Raw genomic sequence first — 21578 nt, forward strand, 5'->3', positions numbered from 1 at the left:
AAAGCATCGACTCCTAGAGACATCTGCTTCGCAGATAACAAAAAGATAAGGCAATATTAAAATCCTACAGACGAAGATTAGCACAAATGAAAACCCAGTTAGGAAACCAGCTGCTTCCTGTGGTATTAATAAAAATAAAAGCAAATGTGAACAATGATCCCGTACAGGAAAAGGAAACATATGAACAGTATCCAAGCAACACCTCACATTTATTATTCATTGACTATCGAACGAACGCCATTTCGCTGTGCAAAATCCTGTCTGCGTGAAATTAACTCCTGTATTTCATGACAAGATTTCCAATTTGTCTAGAAGACGCCTGGTGCAGACACTTAATAAAAAGAAGCCCCACATACACTAAATCATAAAAGGATATACCCTCCATCACCATTTATATAGTATACTTATAAGAAACGTGCATTACATTAAGATTAGATATGTCCGGTTTGAGGAACACATAGGTATTTTCACCAACACAACTGTTGGCATTAATAAAATTGTTAGTATGCATGTATGTATGTATGTATATATGTATGTGAGAGCGAGAGAGTCAGTATGTGCGTGTGTTTGCGTGTGGAAGAGATTTGCCTTAATGAAACATGAATGTACCAGAGAGGACATTATAGGTTATGGAGCAGGATTGCCACCTTAAAGCACAACTAAGACCCCATGAAAGCAACATTTATGGTCATAACAAGGATATGGGATCCCAGGTCATGATTCCTGCAACCCTGTTTTGTTGCATTCCTTTCACTTGTTAGTAAACATACTACATCTGTACTCGCAAGCAAGACATCAGACTCTAATAGACATATATAGTCCTAGCTAAGCTGAACATAAATATATCAGCCTGTGTATTGTGAAATACAATATCACAATATCGAAATGTCAGAAGACGTAGTTTAGGTAACAGAGTTGTACATTTTGGAGGTTGAGGGTAAATAATGGCCAAATTTCGTTTTCTTGCTTTGTAGAAAAAGTACATAGGTTTTCTTTTGTTCATTTATGATTAATATTATCTTTTATTTATATAGCACCAACAATTTACGCAGCACTTAAAACAATACATATATACAAGGGGTATGATAACACAAACCGATACAATATTTCAGTCTCTCATTCTGCTTATCGCGGCACGGTGTAGCAAGCTCGTTACTGTGTTTCTGCACACATTTTATCCTATTATATTACAAAATGGACTGCAGACATGCGGATTATGTAATCCTGAATCTTGCTTTCTAAGCTTCTCCATTACATGTGTATCTGCAAACCAGTGAAATTTTGGACTTCTATTGCTGAATAAAAATCTTATCATATTACTACATTTTCTTTATAAAGCATTGGTGGATTCTGTAGTGCTATAACATGGGGGGTTACACATTTAACAATAACATAAACATAAGACATGCAGCTGAAGAAGAAGAGGACCCTGCTCTTGTAAGTTTAGAATATATTAGGGTTCTATGGAGAAATGAGAAAGAAGTAGTAGGTCAAGTGGAAAAGTTATTGGCATGGAGAACTTGAAACTTGGAACAATAAATAGACTATATGATTTCCGGACAGGTGAGTTATTAGTGAATATGGTTACACGAGTCATTCATTGAACAGGTGAATCCTGTAGATGCGAGTGGAAAGAAAGAAATAACCTTTGAATAGGGAAGCAACTCATTGACAGAGCAAAGGGGGCAGTCAGGAGAGTATTTGGAGATAAGAGTGGACAGGGGGTTCAGTTTTGCTAAGGGCTCTAAAGTAAATTTTTTTCTAGGGGGAATGGCAGAGTTGGACAACATATGAAGAGCAATTAGATATGAAGGCCTGTCTTTCAAAGCTATTCAGAATACAGAAAGACAGAGGTATAGGCCAATAAATAGGGAGCCTAATCCTGAGCTGATATTAGCTTAAATTTATATAGCGCCAACAATTCACCCAGCTCTTCTTGTAATACACACATTCAAAGCGTATGACAAAAAATAGAACTTAGACTACGACAAACAATACATTAGGTACATATGGCCCCGCTCACAAGCTTACAATCTAGAGATCACAGGGGATCAAATTAGTTGTAAAACAAGTATATTTATGTCATTCTTTTAAGCTATTTTACAGGTCCAGAAAGATCTTCATGATCATGAATTAGTGGAAAGTAGTGTTCCCAGTGCTTTTACCATTTTAGGCTGGGTTCAGAAATTAACTCGGCGATATCCAGTATATGTCTTTTATCCAAGATGATATGATGATCATACCTGGGAACTCTCAGGGTATGGCTCAGTGGCTTTTGAGATTTACAGCTTACCGGGTGGTTCTTATTGTTCAATTGTTTAATATATTGAGACTTTTCATAAATAGTCCGAGGGATAAGCTTTGATTATGTGTAGAAGGGAACGGACCTTAAGCACCAATTGCTATTCTTACAAAAACAATATGATCTGCTATATAAAGCTTCGCGTGGCTTCAATATTTTTACATTAAACCATAAACATGACTGTTCCATTACATAAACACAACATTACTGTATGAACCAAAATCATCCAGATTACCCGTGGAGTCTGTAACAAACTAAATTTCAGAAACAGGTGGGAGATTTCCAGCCCAGTCTGGGCAAACATTTCCGCAAATTAGCAATTTTTTCGGCTCTCTGGCAGAAGCACGGAGGGGATGACAATGTTCCTGAACAGATAACAGCCTTTGTAGAATACTAAAATTAGCTTTAGTGTTTGAATGGAATAAAGATACACCGTACATCTCATCCACACAGACATAAGCATTGCTATGGCGCTTAAAGCCACGTCTCAAACAGCAAAATTAGCAGGAAATGGCATATGACACAGATGCACAATTATATTAATGTTCTCCTGTAATTCATCAGTGTAGTTCGGTTTCAAGAACAGAAGATGTCCAGCTGTTTTTCAACATCATGCATTCACCATATTCCATTTGTTAAGCATCCGAATCTAGATTTGTCAAATCAATTCTGTACTTGACACCACCTAAAATATTGTGTGAGCATTAATGTATTTGTTCAATTATATATTAAAATGGGCAGTTTTTAACCACAATGTTGACACGTAAACCTAAAAGAATATCTACATTTCTTGCTTTAATGGTGAAACAGTTTTCATAAGAAATATAGAGGTGGGTTAAGAAATGGGGCCCTCGGTTTTAGAGAGTTTGGGCCACAGCCAGAATCCTTGTGAGTGATCCATTTTATTTAATTAGGAAAACATGGATACCCACGCATCGGTCCAAGACTAAAGTTTAATGAGCTAACAAAAAAAGATGTACAGTCACATAAGGTTTCAGGAACTCAGAGGTCTCTTCTTCAGATGAAATTCTGAAAATAGCCACTGGCGGTGTCCACAGTAACAAGGAACGTTTGGGCTTTGGCTACCCGCCAGCATCAGTGGGCGGTCCCGATGACATTGTGGGCGGTCCTACTGACAGCACAGGATAAAACCACCCCCATTTGGGCGGGGAGTGGGCCATACCAGGACCTTTCTCCTGCGACTTTGTGTGTTGACCCGAGGGAACCAGAGAAGCGGAGAACCCAGATAGGTCCCAGCTAAGATGATGAATGACTTTCTATAAATTTCCTTTCTAGAAATGTGCTTTAGAAAGGATTAGATAACGCACATTGATTGTGTTGAGTTCCTTTATTACTTGTCTGAATGTTGCCAACCCTGGATAAAAATAAAACTTTAACATATGTTCTGACATACAAATTTGTTACCACCTATCAAAAATATGAATATGCATGCATGGAAGTAATTACTTGTGTCAGGAATCTATGTGATGTCTGTGCGCTGAAAACCATATATCAAGGATAATCCATCTAATTAAAAAACTGCTTTCAGCTTTTAATATATTAAAATTACTATGCAGCTCATACAACTTATTATGAGTGTGTGTTTAACTAATTAATATTTATTTAATAAACCTGACACTGACAGTTAGAATTCAGACAAATTTCATTGTCATTTAACCCCTTTGTGGCCTGTTTTTTTTACATTTTTCAACCTTTGTGACAATGGCTGTTTATGCAGTGTTTGTGTTTAACTGTAATTTTCTTGTTTCTCATTTACTGTTCGCTTACAATTTATTTTTTTTCAGGACAGAAAGGCTTTCCTTAGATACTGTTATTTTGATATCATAAAGATTCTTAAAGAAAACAATATGATCAAAAAAAAGGAAAAACAAAATTGAAATCTTTTTTTTTTACTCATCTACAAAAACTAATGAAAAAAACCCGCTAAATAGATTCTAATATCTGTCTAATGAGTTTAGAAAAACTCAACATTTTTTATGTTTATAGTTGAAAGGAACTAAGTATTTTTTTCTTTTGTATTTTGGGGCAAAAAAGGGTTTTTAATGTATATTTCTAGTGGGAGGGGTACAAGGTGTTTTGGCACCTATTTTTAACTTTTTTTTCCAATTATTTTTTCTTCGAACCTTTTTGCTGTCATTGTGCCTGCAGCCCTACCTACCTTTTGCTGTGCTTATGTCATGTTTGGAAAGGCTTAGCATCCCACCAGTATTAATTAACCCCACAAAAGTATAGTTATCACCCAATATTGCACCAAAACCAACCCCCTCCATCTCTTTACCCAGCATTATTTCCTCTTCATACCTTCCCCCCGTTCATATTTTTCTATGTGTTAATCCCCTTACACACACACACACACACACACACCTGCCCATACATACATATATACAGTGCCTATATACCTGTCTGCCCATACACACATACAAACACATTAACACATTGATGCTTGCCCGTACACACAACATATTGGCTCACACTTTCCCTTAGAGTACCCATTTCTCTCCATCATCTACCCCAATGTTTTCCTCCATCATATAATCCCCCTTTTCTCTAATTCCATACTGTAGTGGGAGCACAAGGTCTGTAACTTCCGACCTCTGCTTTGGCGGTCCCTGACAGCGCGCACAGGCTCTGGTCATGAAGGGGTTAACATGCATCTTGGTTTAGTCTAGTTTGTGTTTTTACTTATTCAGTAGAAAGTTTAATTGCCCTGAAGAATACTCTGAGTAAATCTGACTTTTCACAGAAACAGTTTAATCAAATGAACTGTGTCTTTTGGCAGTATTTACCTATGGAAGAAAATGTAATCGAGTTGGAATTACCTAATGCAGGTGCAAATAGCTTTAATTTGTTCCAAAGTGTTACTCTAGGAGTTCAGTGTAATTAGCTGGAAAAAATTACAGTAGCTTCTAAAACTTAGAACACGGAATATTTATATATTTTTTTTATGTGAACCAAGAGCATACGTTGCATGCTTGCAATTTGGACAACTCCCAAGAGCCAGACAGCCATAACGTCTATATAGAAGTTCATGGTTGTTGTGGTTCCCTGGTTAACTATTCTCCAGAAACGTTAGGCATTAAGCATTAAGAAAATGAACATTAATATTGCCGTTAACGTATTTTAGGTTTGCCAGATTGCAAGCAAGCAGGGTTGCAGCTATGAGTGTTGCTAGTGTCTCAGAGCATCTATGTTCCTTAAACAAAGATGGAGAGAACGATTGCAGATGTGTTGCTAGGAAACAAGGACAGATCATATAGAGTAGATCATTTAAAAGGTCACGTTTAGGTGTGAGTTTCAATCTCAGACTGACAGCGAGAAGCTGTTGGGAGAGGCACGCGTGAATCTATCAGGGGACGGGAATGCAGACATACTACACAGACGATGTTAGACAAATAGCCTACGCTGCTTATTAGAGAAGGGAAACAGAGGAAACGGATAGAATTACCTACAGGTCTAAAAATATTTGGATGTTGAAACAATTTTCATAATTTTGGCTCTGTACGCGACCACAATGGATTTGAAATGAAGCTGATGCAACTGAAAAACTTTCAGCTTAAAGTCAAAGGGTTGAACAAAACTATAATATGAAAAGCTTAGGAAATGCAACCATTTTCATACACAGTCCCCTTATTTCAGGCGATGAAATGTAATTGGACAAATCATCACAATCATAAAGTGTTCATTTTTAATACTTTGTCGAGAATCCTTTGCAGGCAATGACCGCTTGAAGTCTGGAACGCATTGATATCGCCAAACGCCGGGTTTCCTCCTTTGTGATGCTTTGCCAGGCCTTTACTGCAACTCTCTTCAGTTGTCATCTGTTTGTGGGTTTTTCCGCCTTAAGTGCATGCTCAATCAAGTTGAGTTCAGGTGATTGACTCGGTCATTGCAGAATATTCCACTTTTGTGCCTTAAAGAACTCCTGGGTTGCTTTCACAGTATGTTTTGGGTCATTAGCTATCTGTTAAGACAATGTGGTATGCTTTGGATCATGAGCCATTCCAAGACTTCTCCATGTTTTTTTTATTCCCATCATTCTCGTACAGGTTGATCTTAGTTTCATCTGTCTAAAAAATACTATTCCAGAACTGGGCTGTTTTTTTTAATATTTTTGTGTTTGGCAAAGTGTAATCTGGTCTTTCTAGTCTTGAAGCTTATGAATGGTTTGCACCTTGCGGTGAGCCCTCTGTATTTGCTCTCTTTAAGTCTTGTCTTTATGGTAGACTTGGATAACAATGCCTACCTCCTGGAGAGTGTTCTTCACTTGGGTGGATGTTGTGAAAGGGTTTTTCTTTACCATGGAAAGCATCCTACGATCATCCACCACTGTTGTCTTTCGTGAACGTCCAGGCCTTTTTGTGTTGCAAAGTTTACCAGTGCGTTCTTTTTTTCTCAGAATCTACCAAACTGTTGATTTGGTTACTCCTAATGTTCCTGCTATCATTGAGAGCTCATTTGCCTACATGGTGTGGGTTCACAGCAACAGCTTTATAATGCGAATGTCACACCTCAACTACAGACCTTTTACCTGCTTAATTGGTGAAGAAATAAGGAATGAAGGAATAGCCCACAACTGTCCATGAAACAGCTTTTGAGTCAATTGTCCAATTACATTTGGTCCCTTGAAAAAGAGGGGGACACATATTAAAGAGCTGTAATTCCTAAACCCTTCCTCCAATTTGGATGTGAATAACCCCAAATTAAAGATGAGAAAAAACCCATGTTAATTTGGTAAACAGACAAAATAACAAAACTTGCGTCAGTGTCCAAATACTTCCGGACCTAACTGTATATATGATGACTTGTTTTGCTGGGCACTCCAGTGCATACAAACGTAACATATACATACACAGAATGTTTATATATTTTTTTTTTTTTTTTATAATGAAATGATATTTTATTCTATAGATATACATACACAGAGAAAGAAATTGGCACATATCCAGCGAATACATTCTAAAAGCACTTATGTAAGGCATAAACATTGGTGATTCCATCACACTATACAACCAAATATTGCTTAACCCGCCACTACGTCAAAGTACTCCATGCCCTGTCTAATCTTTCATGGCTATGTTGCTTACCAAGGAGCTGAATCAGTGGAGCTGCACTGAATTTTTGCCCAAATGAGACTCTCAAGTCCCCAATATTTATGCCTTAGATAGGTATTTTTAGAATGGTATTCCCTGGGCATGCACTGAATTCTTGCTTTGTTTTGTGTACATATTATTCAAGCAGCAACCCCTGACTGTGAATGTGTATGCCTTTTAGGTTGTGCACTCCCCTGGTGAGTGAGTGAGTGTGTGTGAGTGTGAGTGTGTGTGAGTGTGAGTGAGTGTGTGTGTGTGTGTGTGTGTGTGTGTAATTGTAAAATAACTGATCATCAGTCATTTAACAGATGCACTTGGGACCTTCCGACCAATCTTGGACAGTATAAGAATTCTCGCATCCCAAAAAGGGGATTCTCGCAAATTACTTGTGTAGAGGTAGCACAAGGGGTTTTGTTTTGTGGGGTGGCATATACTGCTTAATCCTACTGGGCCATCAGGTTAGCTCTTCTTATTCCCGAACATAAAGATGTGTGACTTTGCCCTAGCTTGCTTATCATCGCTGGCCCTTCACATGTAGTAGCATTCTTTTTTTTAAGTTTAATAGTGTTCAGATGGATCTGTAAGCCTATTCCCCAAGCAGGTTGCGGCGTGTTGCAGATTCAATCAGTAACCATGGAGAAAGAGAGACATTTGTTTACTGGTCAGCCAAGTGAGTGAAAGCAATGGATGAAGATGACAGCCAGATTTCTTGGCTGAGTAGCTTTCTGTCAGGTTCAATCCTTCTAAGCGTCAACGGGACACCCTTGGGCTATCAATATGTTTTCACTGCATATTTGTCTCAAATGCAAGATTTGTCTCAAACAGAGCAATAACGAACCATCATGTTTTTGCCAACAAATACAGTTTAGCATATTAATACCTGTATGGCATAATTAATTACCAACTGGTTCACTCATTAGCATAACAAGGTATCTGTGCAGACTGAATCTTTTGCATAAATACTGTGTGACTCATTCTAAAAAAGCAATACATTTTAACTAACAGACACACATTACAAGAAGAACCCCAATGGGGAGGAATAGTCACACACATCCAGAGAACATGAATTTAATATCCGACTCCTAAATATAAAAGACGGTATACATATTTCCATCATTTCATCTGTAAACGCTATTATGTTAGTTTATATGTGTAGTGCAAATCCATACATCATAGGTTTTGGATACATTTGCTTTAAGGATGCTAACTGGGGCAGAACACATCATTTTGACCCCACAATACCCACTAATAAAACATACTTGCACCATCTATACAGATGAATCATAACCGATTGTCACTCTAGGGGTATCTCTAATAATCATCTAGCCCCCACCGTGTCACTTGTTATTAGACTAGGCCATAGGGCTCAAAGTGGAAATGCCCAGTAGGCTACTGGGTTTGAGTAAATTATTAGAGGCAGAAAGCATGTAATCAATTTATATGTGGTCCCAGTCCAGCCGTCTATTATCTTTATCCTTTTATATTATCCCAGGGTATATTCCGTTAAGGAGTAATAGAAAAGTAACTTAAGGCTTAAGAGATAACTAAAACAGGACAGGGAGACAAATAAATCAGGGAAGCAGTGCTGGCCTGGCAAGTAATGCTATAAATAAGGAGCCTATTAAATGTCCAAATGGTACTTGCGTTGGTTATACAGAATTAAATCTCTAGTGGACTAAATAAAAGCCATTTCCTAATACACAGGGGAATAATCCATTGAACACAAATTAACCTATTACTCATTTTTTAACCCCAATGGGGATATTAGTATTGATTAAATTAAAAAGCTGCACATTTAACCAAAATATATTGCACTTTTCCATGTGCAGAATGATTCTCCCTGCCAGCTGTAAGCAAATCCTCAAGATTAATGTGCTGTGTATGCTTTGTAAATGTAATTCACTAGAGATTTTACTTTTATGTGACACTACGGTCACTTCTGCTTAAGTTCTCAATTATAAGGATTTTTGCGTGCCTTCGTTAAGCCCAAATGTCCAGCTCTGACTGCATTTGCTTGTGGCATAAAAACACAAAGAGGTTTCATCCGGCTCCTTGAAGTCATGTCCTAAAAATCAGCACACTAGATAAACATTTTATCTTCTGTCAACAGATATAAAAGCACTAAAAATGTCCCCATCAATCATACAGAGCAATTATTAATAGCAATGATTAGCAATGTGTGGTTGTATGTGGATTAAATTAATTGTTGCTTCAAGATGGCTACGTTGAAGATCATACACTACAGTGTGCAGGCAGACTCACACTCACATTTAAGAGCGAGTCTGCTTGCACGCACTCAGCTTGAGATAAAGAAAAATTAAACTATAATTAAGGTAATGTTGAGTTTCCACTATAGACCTTAAATGTATCATAAATTTAAGCAAGTCCAGTCTTCCTCATAGGAACTTATAATATGCGTTATGGGATTGTTGATTTTTTTTTTTTTTTGAAGGTTTGTTTCTGCGTAATACAATATATAAAAACCCATTGGGAAAAAAAGACGGAAACAAAACAGGAAATAGTCCTGCTCACTCATAAAATGTAGATCTGTAGATTTCTCTCTGGTTATTTTAAGAATTATAGTCTGGTACACTAAATTAACTATAAAATGTTGCTTATTGGTCGATTGCCATTGCTCAACTCCAAGTGCTTGGGAGGCTGGGCACAATTGTCCCCATGGGAGATGGGGACAATATTTCAGTTGTTTTCTTATATCCTTACTGTAGGTGACAATGGTTGGGGTAAAAAAAAAGAAAAAAACCAATCGGTTAGCATGGAAGCATACAATCATTTTGGCTGCCTGGTCCATGGTCCATGGATTTTTTTTTATTATTTGTTCTCAGAGAAACTGCAGATTGGTCACAGATCTCTCCTCCACTGATCAGGCCTTAAGTTTAAAAGTAAATTTGAGATCTGTCTTTAACGGAAAAATTCCGCCAGGGTAGGTAGAAGGTGGTCGTCTGTTGGTTTAACAGGTGGCTGGGAGCATCACTGGAGTAATGAGAAGTATTCTTAGCGATTGCTTAATACAAAGTTGCTATGTAGGAAATACGCAGTTGACCGTCTGAGCACAATTTGCTTGATATGTATCTACTACATAACTGGCACTCAGAGGGTTAATGATGGGGGGGGTGTAGCATCAGGACAGGAAAGTGATCTGCCAAGTCTTCAAATACCAGCCTTAACTGAGCCAATATAAACCAAATATAGCTCTAAATCAAGTACCGCGATTGCGAAGCAAAAACTATAAGCTATAGGAACTGTAAATAAATGAATGTAATAATGCTATAAGACGTGTTGGGGTCAGCTGCTCTTTGGGCATCAGTTGTTTAATACTGGTCAAAATATTAAAGAAAAAACATTATATATAAATGTTAACATACAGTTTTATGCCACTTTGATTAATGTTGCGACATTCTCTGGCTTATAACTTGGACATATGCCTAGGTAGGCATTTGAGACAAAGTCAAAATAGAGGCTTCCTAGAGATCTGCAATTATTTGGCAGTTGTAGAGTCTAGACTTCCACATCCCTTGTAATCATTCATATTAATTCTCCGAACCGAAGTTTACACAATAAATATCCCCAGACCTTCCCTTAGCCTCGATCAAAAAATCTATTAAGACGCACTTCGTCACGGAAGCCAATCATCTAACTCATTAACCCCTCCTTCTCCCATTCTTCAGTCATTCTGTAACTATAGCCAATAATATTGCTTATTGATTAAATAGAGACACGGAAATAGGAAATAGTTGTGTGGCTGGTCCACCTGAGACATCTGCGCTTTTACCTCCCACCTCCTTCTAGATTGTAAGCTTGTTGAGCAGGGCCTTCTTCGCCTTTTGTTTGTGAAAGTCTAAAATCATATTACTTTTGCTACCCGTTTGCCAATTAAACAGCACGCGCTATAATAAGTAACCAGAATAAATATATAATTACAAATCCTGAATATTTTAAACCTGGAAAATGTTATGGTTTAACATTTGATGCCTCTCTGACCATCCTGAGCCAGTCCCCTAACATCTCCATTTTATCCTAGCAATAGCGATCACCATGGCAACTTAGAGCTCTAGGAGATGTCCTTTTCAGCCTGCTGGCTACTTAACATTTCTACTATTTGGGTCTACAAAACATTGCATTTCAACGTTGGTGATTCACACACTAAGGAAAGGCAAGAGCAGCATATCTAACCGCAGTCGGTGGATTTCTCATTTTTTTCTATATTCCAGTAAGTTGCCAAATAATCTAAGAGCAACGTAGTAGCAATTTCTCCTGCGAGCCACTGTAATAAAAATAGTCTTTATGTTGTCAGTGTTTAAGAGGTTCACCGAGTCAGAATTACATCAGGAAAGCGGGTGTGTGTGCGTGCGTGCGTGCGTATATATAGCAGAATCACATATACATGATGTTTTATGAGATGCTGTATTCCCCAAGAACAATGCTTTTTTAACCATTTGCGTTTTAGAAGAATTATATCTTTTTTTAACAAGCGTAACAGTTAGTTACTCAGATAACACGAATAACTGATCTTCCTTTAAGACACAATGTTACTACTAAAAACAACAAACTTGTATTTTTAGTGCTTGTCTAAAGTTAACCCCTTAAGGACAATGGGCGGCCCCTAAACCCATTGAAAACAATGCATTTTGAGCCCGTACATGTACGGGCTTTGTCATTAAGGGGTTAAAATCCATTTGCATCCTGAAAAAAAGCTATTTTGAGGCTTTGCCACGGCACAGCTTTTTAACAGAATAAGGTCAACTTTGTATATGTGAACATTTTATACTGTTCTAAAAGCAATCGGACAGACAATAAGACATGGGGTATGAAGAAGCTGACTCTGTGACAGCACATTAACGCAGCTGCTAGAAGACAATTAAATGGTCGATCCCACTTTCCAGTTTGGTTGTTTCTCATAGAGCGTAAACTTTAAAAGGATTTACTGCTCTCCCCGTCAGGTAAACAAACAGCCCGTTCAATGAAGAAATATCAAGCAGCCGGCCGCCGACAGCAAACCAATAGGTTACAAATAGGGTGTTGGGTAATGCCTGCCACAGGCATCTGCATGCTGTGCTCCAGATACCATTACTCATAAAGCCCTAAGACACGGTTTGTTATTTAGAATCTATTTTTTTAAATTTTATTTTTTTACTTAGGCAAGAAAACCACAATATAAATATAGATAATATATATAAAATAATAAAAAGTTTATTTTTTTTATAATACATACCTACATAGGATTCATCATCCACTGGCAACCGGTACGCCTTGCACAGATAGGTGTCAGACTGAAAAATAAATAACTTGTTTTTAGCGCAATGCAAACTTCAATTTCCAACTCATTTAAAATACAGATCATTATGCCCTTGAGACCCTGTGATGGCTAACAATGTATTGATCTGCAATATGCTACTAGCACCTAAATTGATCCAGTTTAATTCAGACCAGATACAAGAAAAAGAGTATATTGTTACTTCAAGCAACTATAACATTATTATTAACAGCAGGTGCAATAACGATATTTTTTTAGATGTGTTATACTAAATACTAAGCGAAAGTACTTTCTTTTTGAAATGTTGGATTCCCCAAGACTATAACAAAATGAATCTTTATCATCAAATACATTGAGTAGTATATATATATATATATATATATATATATATATATATATATATATATATATATATATATATATATATATATATATATATATATATTTTAACAAGAATCAGAACTGATCTTTCGTTAAAACCCATCATCCAAGATGCCTGCCACCGATAACCTGCTTTTTTTCTCTTGGGCAGCAGACTTCATTTTATTCCTTGTTCTTGATGAGATGTTAAATGTTACTACTAAAAACAACAAGCTAACCGTTCACTTCTTGACCAAAGCTACTTTAAGGCTTTGGCACTGCACAGCTTTTATCCAGAGGTGAATAAAACTGGAGGAGAGGTATATAAGAACACGATTTTTAAGATTATGTAGGGTATATGGGTATGTTTGATTTTTGTAAATGTGATCCATGTCATTAAATTGTATAGATTAAAATACAATTCATTTTTCAGTAGTTTATTCTCCAGCTTAAATCAGTCTTGCTGCCGACCAAATAAATTATAACATTAGTCCAAAAGCTTATTATTTTAATAGTACTATGGGACCTACATCATTGCAAAACTGACATGCAAGTCAGATTATACTTAGTAGTAAGGGAGCACATAAACAGATCTTTGAGTCATTCTCTGCATGTCTCCATCTACTATTTAGGAGATGCTTTGGAAACTTTGCCCATGTTGGCAAGGACCATGTTGTGAAGACTCAGACCTTAATCATCCCTTGGTCACAACTCAGGATAGCCTATCCCATGTATGTTTAAATTCTCTCACTGTATTAACCTTTACCACTTCTGCTGAGAGGTGGTTTCACTTATCTACCACCCTCTCAATAAAGTAAAACATACATTACATGTAAACCTGTAGTTTCTGAATACCTCCTTTAGCATGTCAAGCTTTATTTTGCCTAGTAGCCTTCAACCTTATTACGCTCCAAGGTAATGGACCCGGCCTACGACTTCTTCATTTGCCAACAACACATCAACACAAGACCAACATAGTTGTATGTTTAAGATTTAAAATTAATTGTGTATTGTTATAATCTGAACTCACAAGTGTGAGACAAACAAAACAAGTAGTAAATTAACACTAACAGGGATTTTCCACAGTGCCTCTATGGTGCAACAGAGTATAAGAACTAAAAAAACCAGAAGGAAATTATAAACAGACTGTTGTGCAACATAAGATTAATACAGCATCTGCCTTCTTAAAGTGTTACTATTTGTATGTGAACATTGAATAAGTGTTTCTACTGCCTTATGTTGTTTGATTTCAAGGAATGACAAAGAATTCTATTAAACACATGGACATTTAAACTCGAGATAGGAATACACAACAAAGTACAATGGCATCCAGTTATCAATCAGCATGTTATAGATACTGATTAATAAGGTATGATATGATAGCACCAGGGCCAGTCTCAGTGCCAGGTGAGTCAGGCATGTATTCTATGCCTGAAGAAGGGACCTAGATAGTCTTGAAAGCTTGCAATCCATTATATACCAGTTAGCCAATAAAGTTATCATCTTTACCAAAAGTGCCTCCATAATGCAAAAATATAAAATAAATAGCCAACTATCCTACAAACACCTTTTTCAATACACTCCAATCTTTGTGTTTAACAAACCTGTATTTATATTTCCAAATGTTATTTCATACCTGGGAACCGTTTGGAGGACCAGGGGAATGGTTTGTAGCCACGCCTACTGCCTGCCCAATTCCCCTCCCACTCCTAACCCACTTAACGCTATCTGTGGCTAGCCCCGCCCTCACAGCCATTCTGGGTAGCCTAAACTGGGAAGCTCATCACTCGGTCAATATTTCCATTGCATTTACAGCAGCAGCTAAAATGATGGAAAAATGCATTGCAAAAACAGAATGAAAACCTAAAATAAAATAACCTTTAAACGTGTACTGTAAGCGACAGAGGCCTAGCAAGCAAACATGACAGCCTCTCTTAAGAAGAATGTAAATTATAAGCAAACAGCAGAAACTGGTTTCAATTCACATACTATCTCCAAGTGAATAAAGTAAATATTGTTCCCGGATCTATCTATCATCTATCTAGGAGCCAGATTTATTTTTTATTTTATGGGTAATCAAGAAATATAGATGAAACAGTGCAGATACCAACATATCTAACAGCCAATAAAAGCACACTTAATGCACTGGGGTCTGTTCACTAAACTGTGATTGCATGCAAGTTGCCGAAAAAGTCAGAATCACAAATAAACTAAAATCAACTTCAATAATGTGCATGTGTACGATAACAAGAGAACCGAGTTGATGCCAGTTGGGGAAAAAAGCAGGTAACTTGCCAATTCATTAACTCATAAGTTGGTGGTTGGAAAGAGGGCGGTGATCGTTCCTTTCCTTTATCATTTGTGCAGTGTTCTAATTTAAAAAAAGCCCCATTTAAGTCAATGCGCCCCACTAAAGTAAATAACTAGGAGGTGGTTAATGCATAGGAGGAGTGGAGTGAGAGAGGAGAGATGAGAGAGAGAATGAGAGCGAGGAGAAAGAATGATAGAGAGACAAAGAATGAAAAGGAGAAAGAAAATGAGGAGAGAGAATGAGAAGGAGAGAGAATGCAACATTAGAGGTGGAAGAATAAAATGAAATGTAAAGAGTGACAAAGGGCTTTGTGACACTTATCAGGTATGGTAAAGGATAGGCATACAAATAGTGCTGTTATGTCTGGTGAGTGGAGTGTACAGCCCTGTGATTTATACCATATCTTTCTCTAAAAATTGAGCAGAACCATAAATACCTAACTTACCAATTACCATTAGAAACCAAGGGAGTTTTCCTGCAAACTGCTTCACATTTACCATCTTGTTCCAGAACTACGCTTTATATATCCTTATCCCGATATAATGAATAGTTCCAGAACAAAAAAAACCCGCACATTTTGTTGCCCTTTACATTTCTAATGATCATGAGCGACAATTTAAAATGGTATATTCTTGGAAAGACGACGTTTTACATGTAGCGGCTCATTCTCAGAGATGATTATCATACCTTTGAAGCCCTCACTATAATTTGACACGTTCCATCTATCACCCTCTTCACTCTTGGTTCTATTTGTCCAATGTGTAAGCATCAAAACCTAGACACTGGATATCGCACTAGGATTTAGTTCCTCTGTTCAAATAATGTATACTTTTATACTACATACCTGCCAACAGTTCCGATTTTACCTACATGGCCCTGCTTAAACTACATCTTGGGCATGAAATGTGAAAACAAACAGGGTCAGTCAACACATTACATATTCATTTGAAGTACTTAAACTATTCTCCCCCAATTTAGGCCGATTAGACTTAAATAGGATTAAAAAAAACACATTCCTTTATTCTTTTACTTGGTATATCCACTGAGTCTGAATATTACACACACATAAAAGTGTAACCTCAATTTTTTGGGCAAATATTAGTAAGGTGAACGCCCATTTATGACCTTTCCCACCAAGAGCCATCATGATAACAAAGCTGTTACGTGATGCTCAGATATCTGAAGGCAGCTCCAAAAATTTACTGGCAATCAGTTTCAGGGACTCTAAAAATAAACATGCTTCCACAATAGACATAATGACTTGGCGTTGACATCCGAAGACAAGACATTCTAGCGAAGCATAGTTAACAGTCATATGTATGGTTCTTAAAAAAAAAAAAAAAAACACACACACAAGCAGTGAAATCATAAAGGTGGCAGCATACCCAGTTGTTTAAGTATCGGTATGGTAAATATGTTGCAAATACTATACTTTGTTGTATTGGCATTTTATCCAACCAGAGGCGCAACTATGGCTCTTAGGACATGGAGCAAGGATGGAGGTCCCACCTCATGTTGACATCAAATCTGGTTCCGGTAGCGGGTAGAAACATTGCCCCTCACAATGCAGTGTATGTGGCAGCTGCCCCTTTCACCCCATAGAAAGTTACAGATCTGCGCCCAACATTTGAAATGGGGATGTGGTTAGAGGAGTAGCTAGAGGTCAAGCTTTAATGGAGACTTTTTACATGACTTTGTGACCTATTGATAGCTAGACATAAAATAGAGTAAGGAATTTAGAAGAAATTAAAACAATTATATATAAACCCATTTCTACTGATTTATATTGATCATTATGGTAACTAAATATGAGTATAACGGTTCTAGAAAACATTCCAAGGACCTAGAACAAAAAATGGCAGGGGGAAAAACCCAGGGATTTGGGTCCCATGCCTCCTAAAGAGGTGTACCTGGAAGGAGATCTAGTAAGGCCAAGTTTTATTTTCAAACTTAATAATGCTTTAATCATTAACTGAATGTATAGCAAACTTTTATTCCATTACTGTTTTGTAATTATTGTACTTCCATTAAATATACTTTTGTTAGAACAAAATCCATCATGATTGTGAAATAGGCAAAAAAAAAATATGCTCTTTCAGCTTTCTTTCAGCTCTTCCAGACCATTAAGAACGGCAAGCTATTTAGACAGTGGACTGGCTAATCTATTCAGCATTTAACTCCCTGATTATAATTCCAGGCCATCGTGAACATTTAGGAACTTGCATGTGAGTAAATATTAGTTTAACAAATGCAAATTTCTTTCAATCAAACCGGTAGATGCAGTGGCTGCATGGATTACTTTTTCTATAAAATATAGTCAAAGGAATTTTAAAATGATGGGTATTATTTCCTTAAAACATAATTACATTAAGTACTGACAAGTGACATACACATATAGCGTACATTTAGAGGAGACTAAGGGGTGACAAGTTGGGAAGATTTTCATCTTGATTAGAGGAGATAGGAAAGTGGCCAAAATTTTATATTTTATAGTTCAGCACTAAATTAACTAAGTTCTTCTTAGTTAAAAGATTCCCTGAGCAAAACTGTTTTTTCTGTTACTTTTAAAGTATCTCAGAAGAAATAAGACTCCCACTGCATGATAAACATAGTGAAGGTACCAATTTCTGATTTAAATATACCTGGTTGTTATATGGAATACATTTGAAACGTTGTTCCACATAGTATAGGGGATTTCAACAAAGGAAATTTCTCCATGACTTCCGTGACTACTAATTCTAACCAATGGTGTTTACATCTAAGCAGCTGGAATATTTTAAGAGTTCATCATCATTACAGAGATAGTCCGTTTCTTAAAAATGGAATACACCCAAAGAGTTCACAGTGGGAAATGAATCCATTATGTAATATAAAAATAATTTTATGTTATTACTACCGTATTTGCTCGATTATAAGACGACCCTGATTATAAGACGACCCCCCAAAATCTGAATATTAACTTAGGAAAAAAAGAAAAAGCCTGAATATAAGACGACCCTAAAGGAAAAAAGTTTTACTAGTAAATGTTAATTCATGTAAACTATTTTTTTTAATAAAAGCTATGATTGAGAAAAATATTTTGTTTTTGTTTTTATTTCTTTATATTTTCCAACCTGTCCCCCAGTTACACACATCTGCCCCCAGGCTTGCCACACCAATATGGCACTGTGGCCCATGATATGCCTTTTAACCCTCTATATGCCAATGTGCCCCATGGTATGCCTTTTGACCCCCTATGTGCCACTCTGCCTCCAGAAATGCCTTATACCCCTATATCCCATTCTGGCATTTAGGGGGTTAAAATGCATATTATGGGGCAGAGTGGCATATAGGGAGGTATAAGGCATTCCAGGAGGCAGAGTGGCATTAAGGGAGTTAAAAGGCATTATATAGAGCACTCTGCCTCCAGAAATGCCTTATACCCCTATATGCCACTCTGGCATTTAGGGGGTTAAAAGGCATATTATGGGGCAGAGTGGCATATAGGGAGGTATAAGGCATTTCAGGAGGCAGAGTGCACTATTAAATGCCCCCTTAACGCCACTCTGCCTCCTGAAATGCCTTATACCTCCCTATATGCCACTCTGCCCCATAATATGCCTTTTAACCCCCTAAGTGCCAGAGTGGCATATAGGGGTGTAAGGCATTCCAGAAATGCCCTACACACACACACACACACACACACACACACACACACTTACTTACTTACCGGTGCTTCCAATTTCCTGCTGTATTGCCGGGGCAGCGGGTTGACGTCTCATTCCGCGGCAGCCGGAAGGAGGTGGAGTTGGCAGCGGGGGTTTGTATGCGTCCGTCGCAAATACCTTCCCCGGCTGTCAGAGATCAGGAACTCTGGAACTCTGACAGTCGGGGAAGGTATTTGCGACGGACGCATACAAACCCCCGCTGCCAACTTCACCTCCGGAAGCACCGGTAAGTGTGTGTGTGTGGGGGGGGGGGGGGGCGACGACAGGAGGATCCAGGTCCCCTGCAGCGGTGCGGGGGATCTGGATCTTAGTCTCCTAATCAGACCTCTATTTGAGGTCTGATTAGAAGACGACCCCGATTATAAGACGAGGGGTATTTTTCAGAGCATTTGCTCTGAAAAAAACCTCGTCTTATAATCGAGCAAATACGGTAAATGGTTGCCCTAAATTAATAATAATAAAAACATGAGGAACATTAAAAAAGGGGTAAAGTTCTTGTAGCTGCAATGAAAACGAAAGTGATTTTAGAGAATTTAACTAGTTTACAAAGGAATTCTATTCCTTAATCCCTCTGTACGATACATTGGCTGCCCCATGTAGCATGAAAGGGTGACTGGGACCAATTAAAATTCTATGGCGTGCTGCCTACTAATGGGCTGCTATTATTCTATTGTACGGCTGCTGGTCTACAGGGAAACTATGTTTTTGTCCCTTCTTCCCACGTTCATGGAATCCAGTTTATTTTCTCAATTGAAAAAGAAAAAAAAAAAATCTCCATCTGCAACAATGAGTCATCACCTACTGCAGCACGACAACAACAGCCTTCTTCCTCCCGGCTTCCACAGCCTTTCCTATTATAAGGACACACTTACACCAGTTTCACGCAAAGTTTCCTCCAAAACAACGCATCCTAGTGCATGTGTGTTAATAAAATCTCTTTTCTTACTTGTGATTAAGACAGGAGGACATGGAGTTCTTATAGGCTACACACATAAAACATTTCATGCAAGCTAGTGGTCTCTCGGCATGATCAATACTTCAACGCCAACATAAAAAATGCATGCCAACTAACATTCTATTTTTACCACTGATAACCAGGCACCACAACGTGGCCTTACATGGACACTTATCCTGGGAAAGGAACCAGAGAAACACAGAATGTGTTATAAAGATAAGAACTAATGAAGAAGACCTCAACTCTTACTTAGGCCAGGGGCTTGGCTAGATAGCCATCTTTTTCTAGATAGCCTACACATACACAAATTTGCCCTCTTGTAATTAACCTTACGCTTCTTTTAAAAGGCTATTCCATTTATCCATTACCCACTCAGTGAACACACATTTTCTAACATTGCATCTAAGCCTGAAGTACCTAATTAGGGTTGATTATGACTATGGCTTCCTAGCATTTATTCCCATTAGTAATACACGTGCAACCTTTTTGTATTTCAGTATTTCTATCAAATCTTCTCTCTTATCTTTCATACAAGCCAAGTTGACATTTTAAACATCCATGGTGTGTATGGGGCATTTAGCCATCTCTGTCGTTGCTAACCACTGGCAATAGATAATTTGAAATGCCTTATTCTTCTTGTTACTTTGGAATGCATTCTACACCAATAATAGTGTTTTTTGTATTTTTTTTTTCCTCATACTAGGGGACGAGCACAAATGATCTAAAACATGACACAATTTAGGCCTAGGCAACCACATCCACTTGAAGAACTAAAGACTACAACTATTATGAAACTCAAAAGAAACTCAAGTAAGACCTCTAGAAGGTGTGGTCAGATTTCGCTGAGCAGTCCCTGGAGACCATATGAACATCCCTAAAACCTTTGACATATGACAGCCCTTCAAGTTATTTTAGTTTCCTCATGTGCATATCATGTTGTTCCTCCAGCTTTAGTTCCATACAATGTGTAGATTATTCCTACCTCCGTTGGTGTTACCCCGGGCATTCGTATATCCAGAGTATAGTCTGAGGAGCCAGGAGACACAACAGGCCGCGTTGTCCCCAAGCAGTCATTGGAAAGAGGTCTGGTTGATTCCTGATACCTTTAGAAACAAATCCAGTTGTAAATTGTAGTGCAATCATTTCTTTTCATCATACTACTACTTCAAATGAGCTTAAACACTCCTATTTAAAAACACAAATAGTAATAGTTTGCAATGTTATACACACAAGCATATAATAAAAGAAGCTAATTATAACCTTTCAGCAAGTAAAAGTCCTAGTAAAAAGTGATAGCTACTGCACAGGGGAGTTCATAAGGGATAATTACATACACACTGTACTTTAGCTGTATCAAGACGCAGATATTCCGAGGGCATACTGTCCAACAGAATAAACCCGGCCCTTAATTCACAGCCCTTTAACTCAGCATCGAGTAACAAACTGGCCTTAAGCTGTCCATTCTGTCACAAGAAAGGGCCATTTATCACAGACAAATATAGCGTAACCCAGAGATCAGTTTTCTTTTAGTACAAATCAGAAAACGCTAAATCTAAGCAG

General features: G+C 37.7%; 1 protein-coding gene across 5 annotated transcripts in view; it reads right to left on the reverse strand.

Annotated features, from left to right (window-relative positions):
* The window catches only part of PAM (peptidylglycine alpha-amidating monooxygenase), an 87074-nt gene that overhangs the window by 62222 nt on the left and 3274 nt on the right, over window positions 1-21578 (reverse strand). For all 5 annotated transcript variants that reach the window (XM_053474540.1, XM_053474568.1, XM_053474559.1 and 2 more), the window contains exons 3-4: window positions 21001-21121; window positions 12644-12701 (exon numbers count right to left, since the gene is read on the reverse strand). In XM_053474540.1, the coding sequence (XP_053330515.1) occupies window positions 12644-12701; window positions 21001-21121 (179 nt within the window). The remainder of the gene's footprint in view (window positions 1-12643; window positions 12702-21000; window positions 21122-21578) is intronic.

This window comes from Spea bombifrons, chromosome 1, assembly GCF_027358695.1.
Source record: "Spea bombifrons isolate aSpeBom1 chromosome 1, aSpeBom1.2.pri, whole genome shotgun sequence".
NCBI classification, from domain to species: domain Eukaryota; kingdom Metazoa; phylum Chordata; class Amphibia; order Anura; family Pelobatidae; genus Spea; species Spea bombifrons.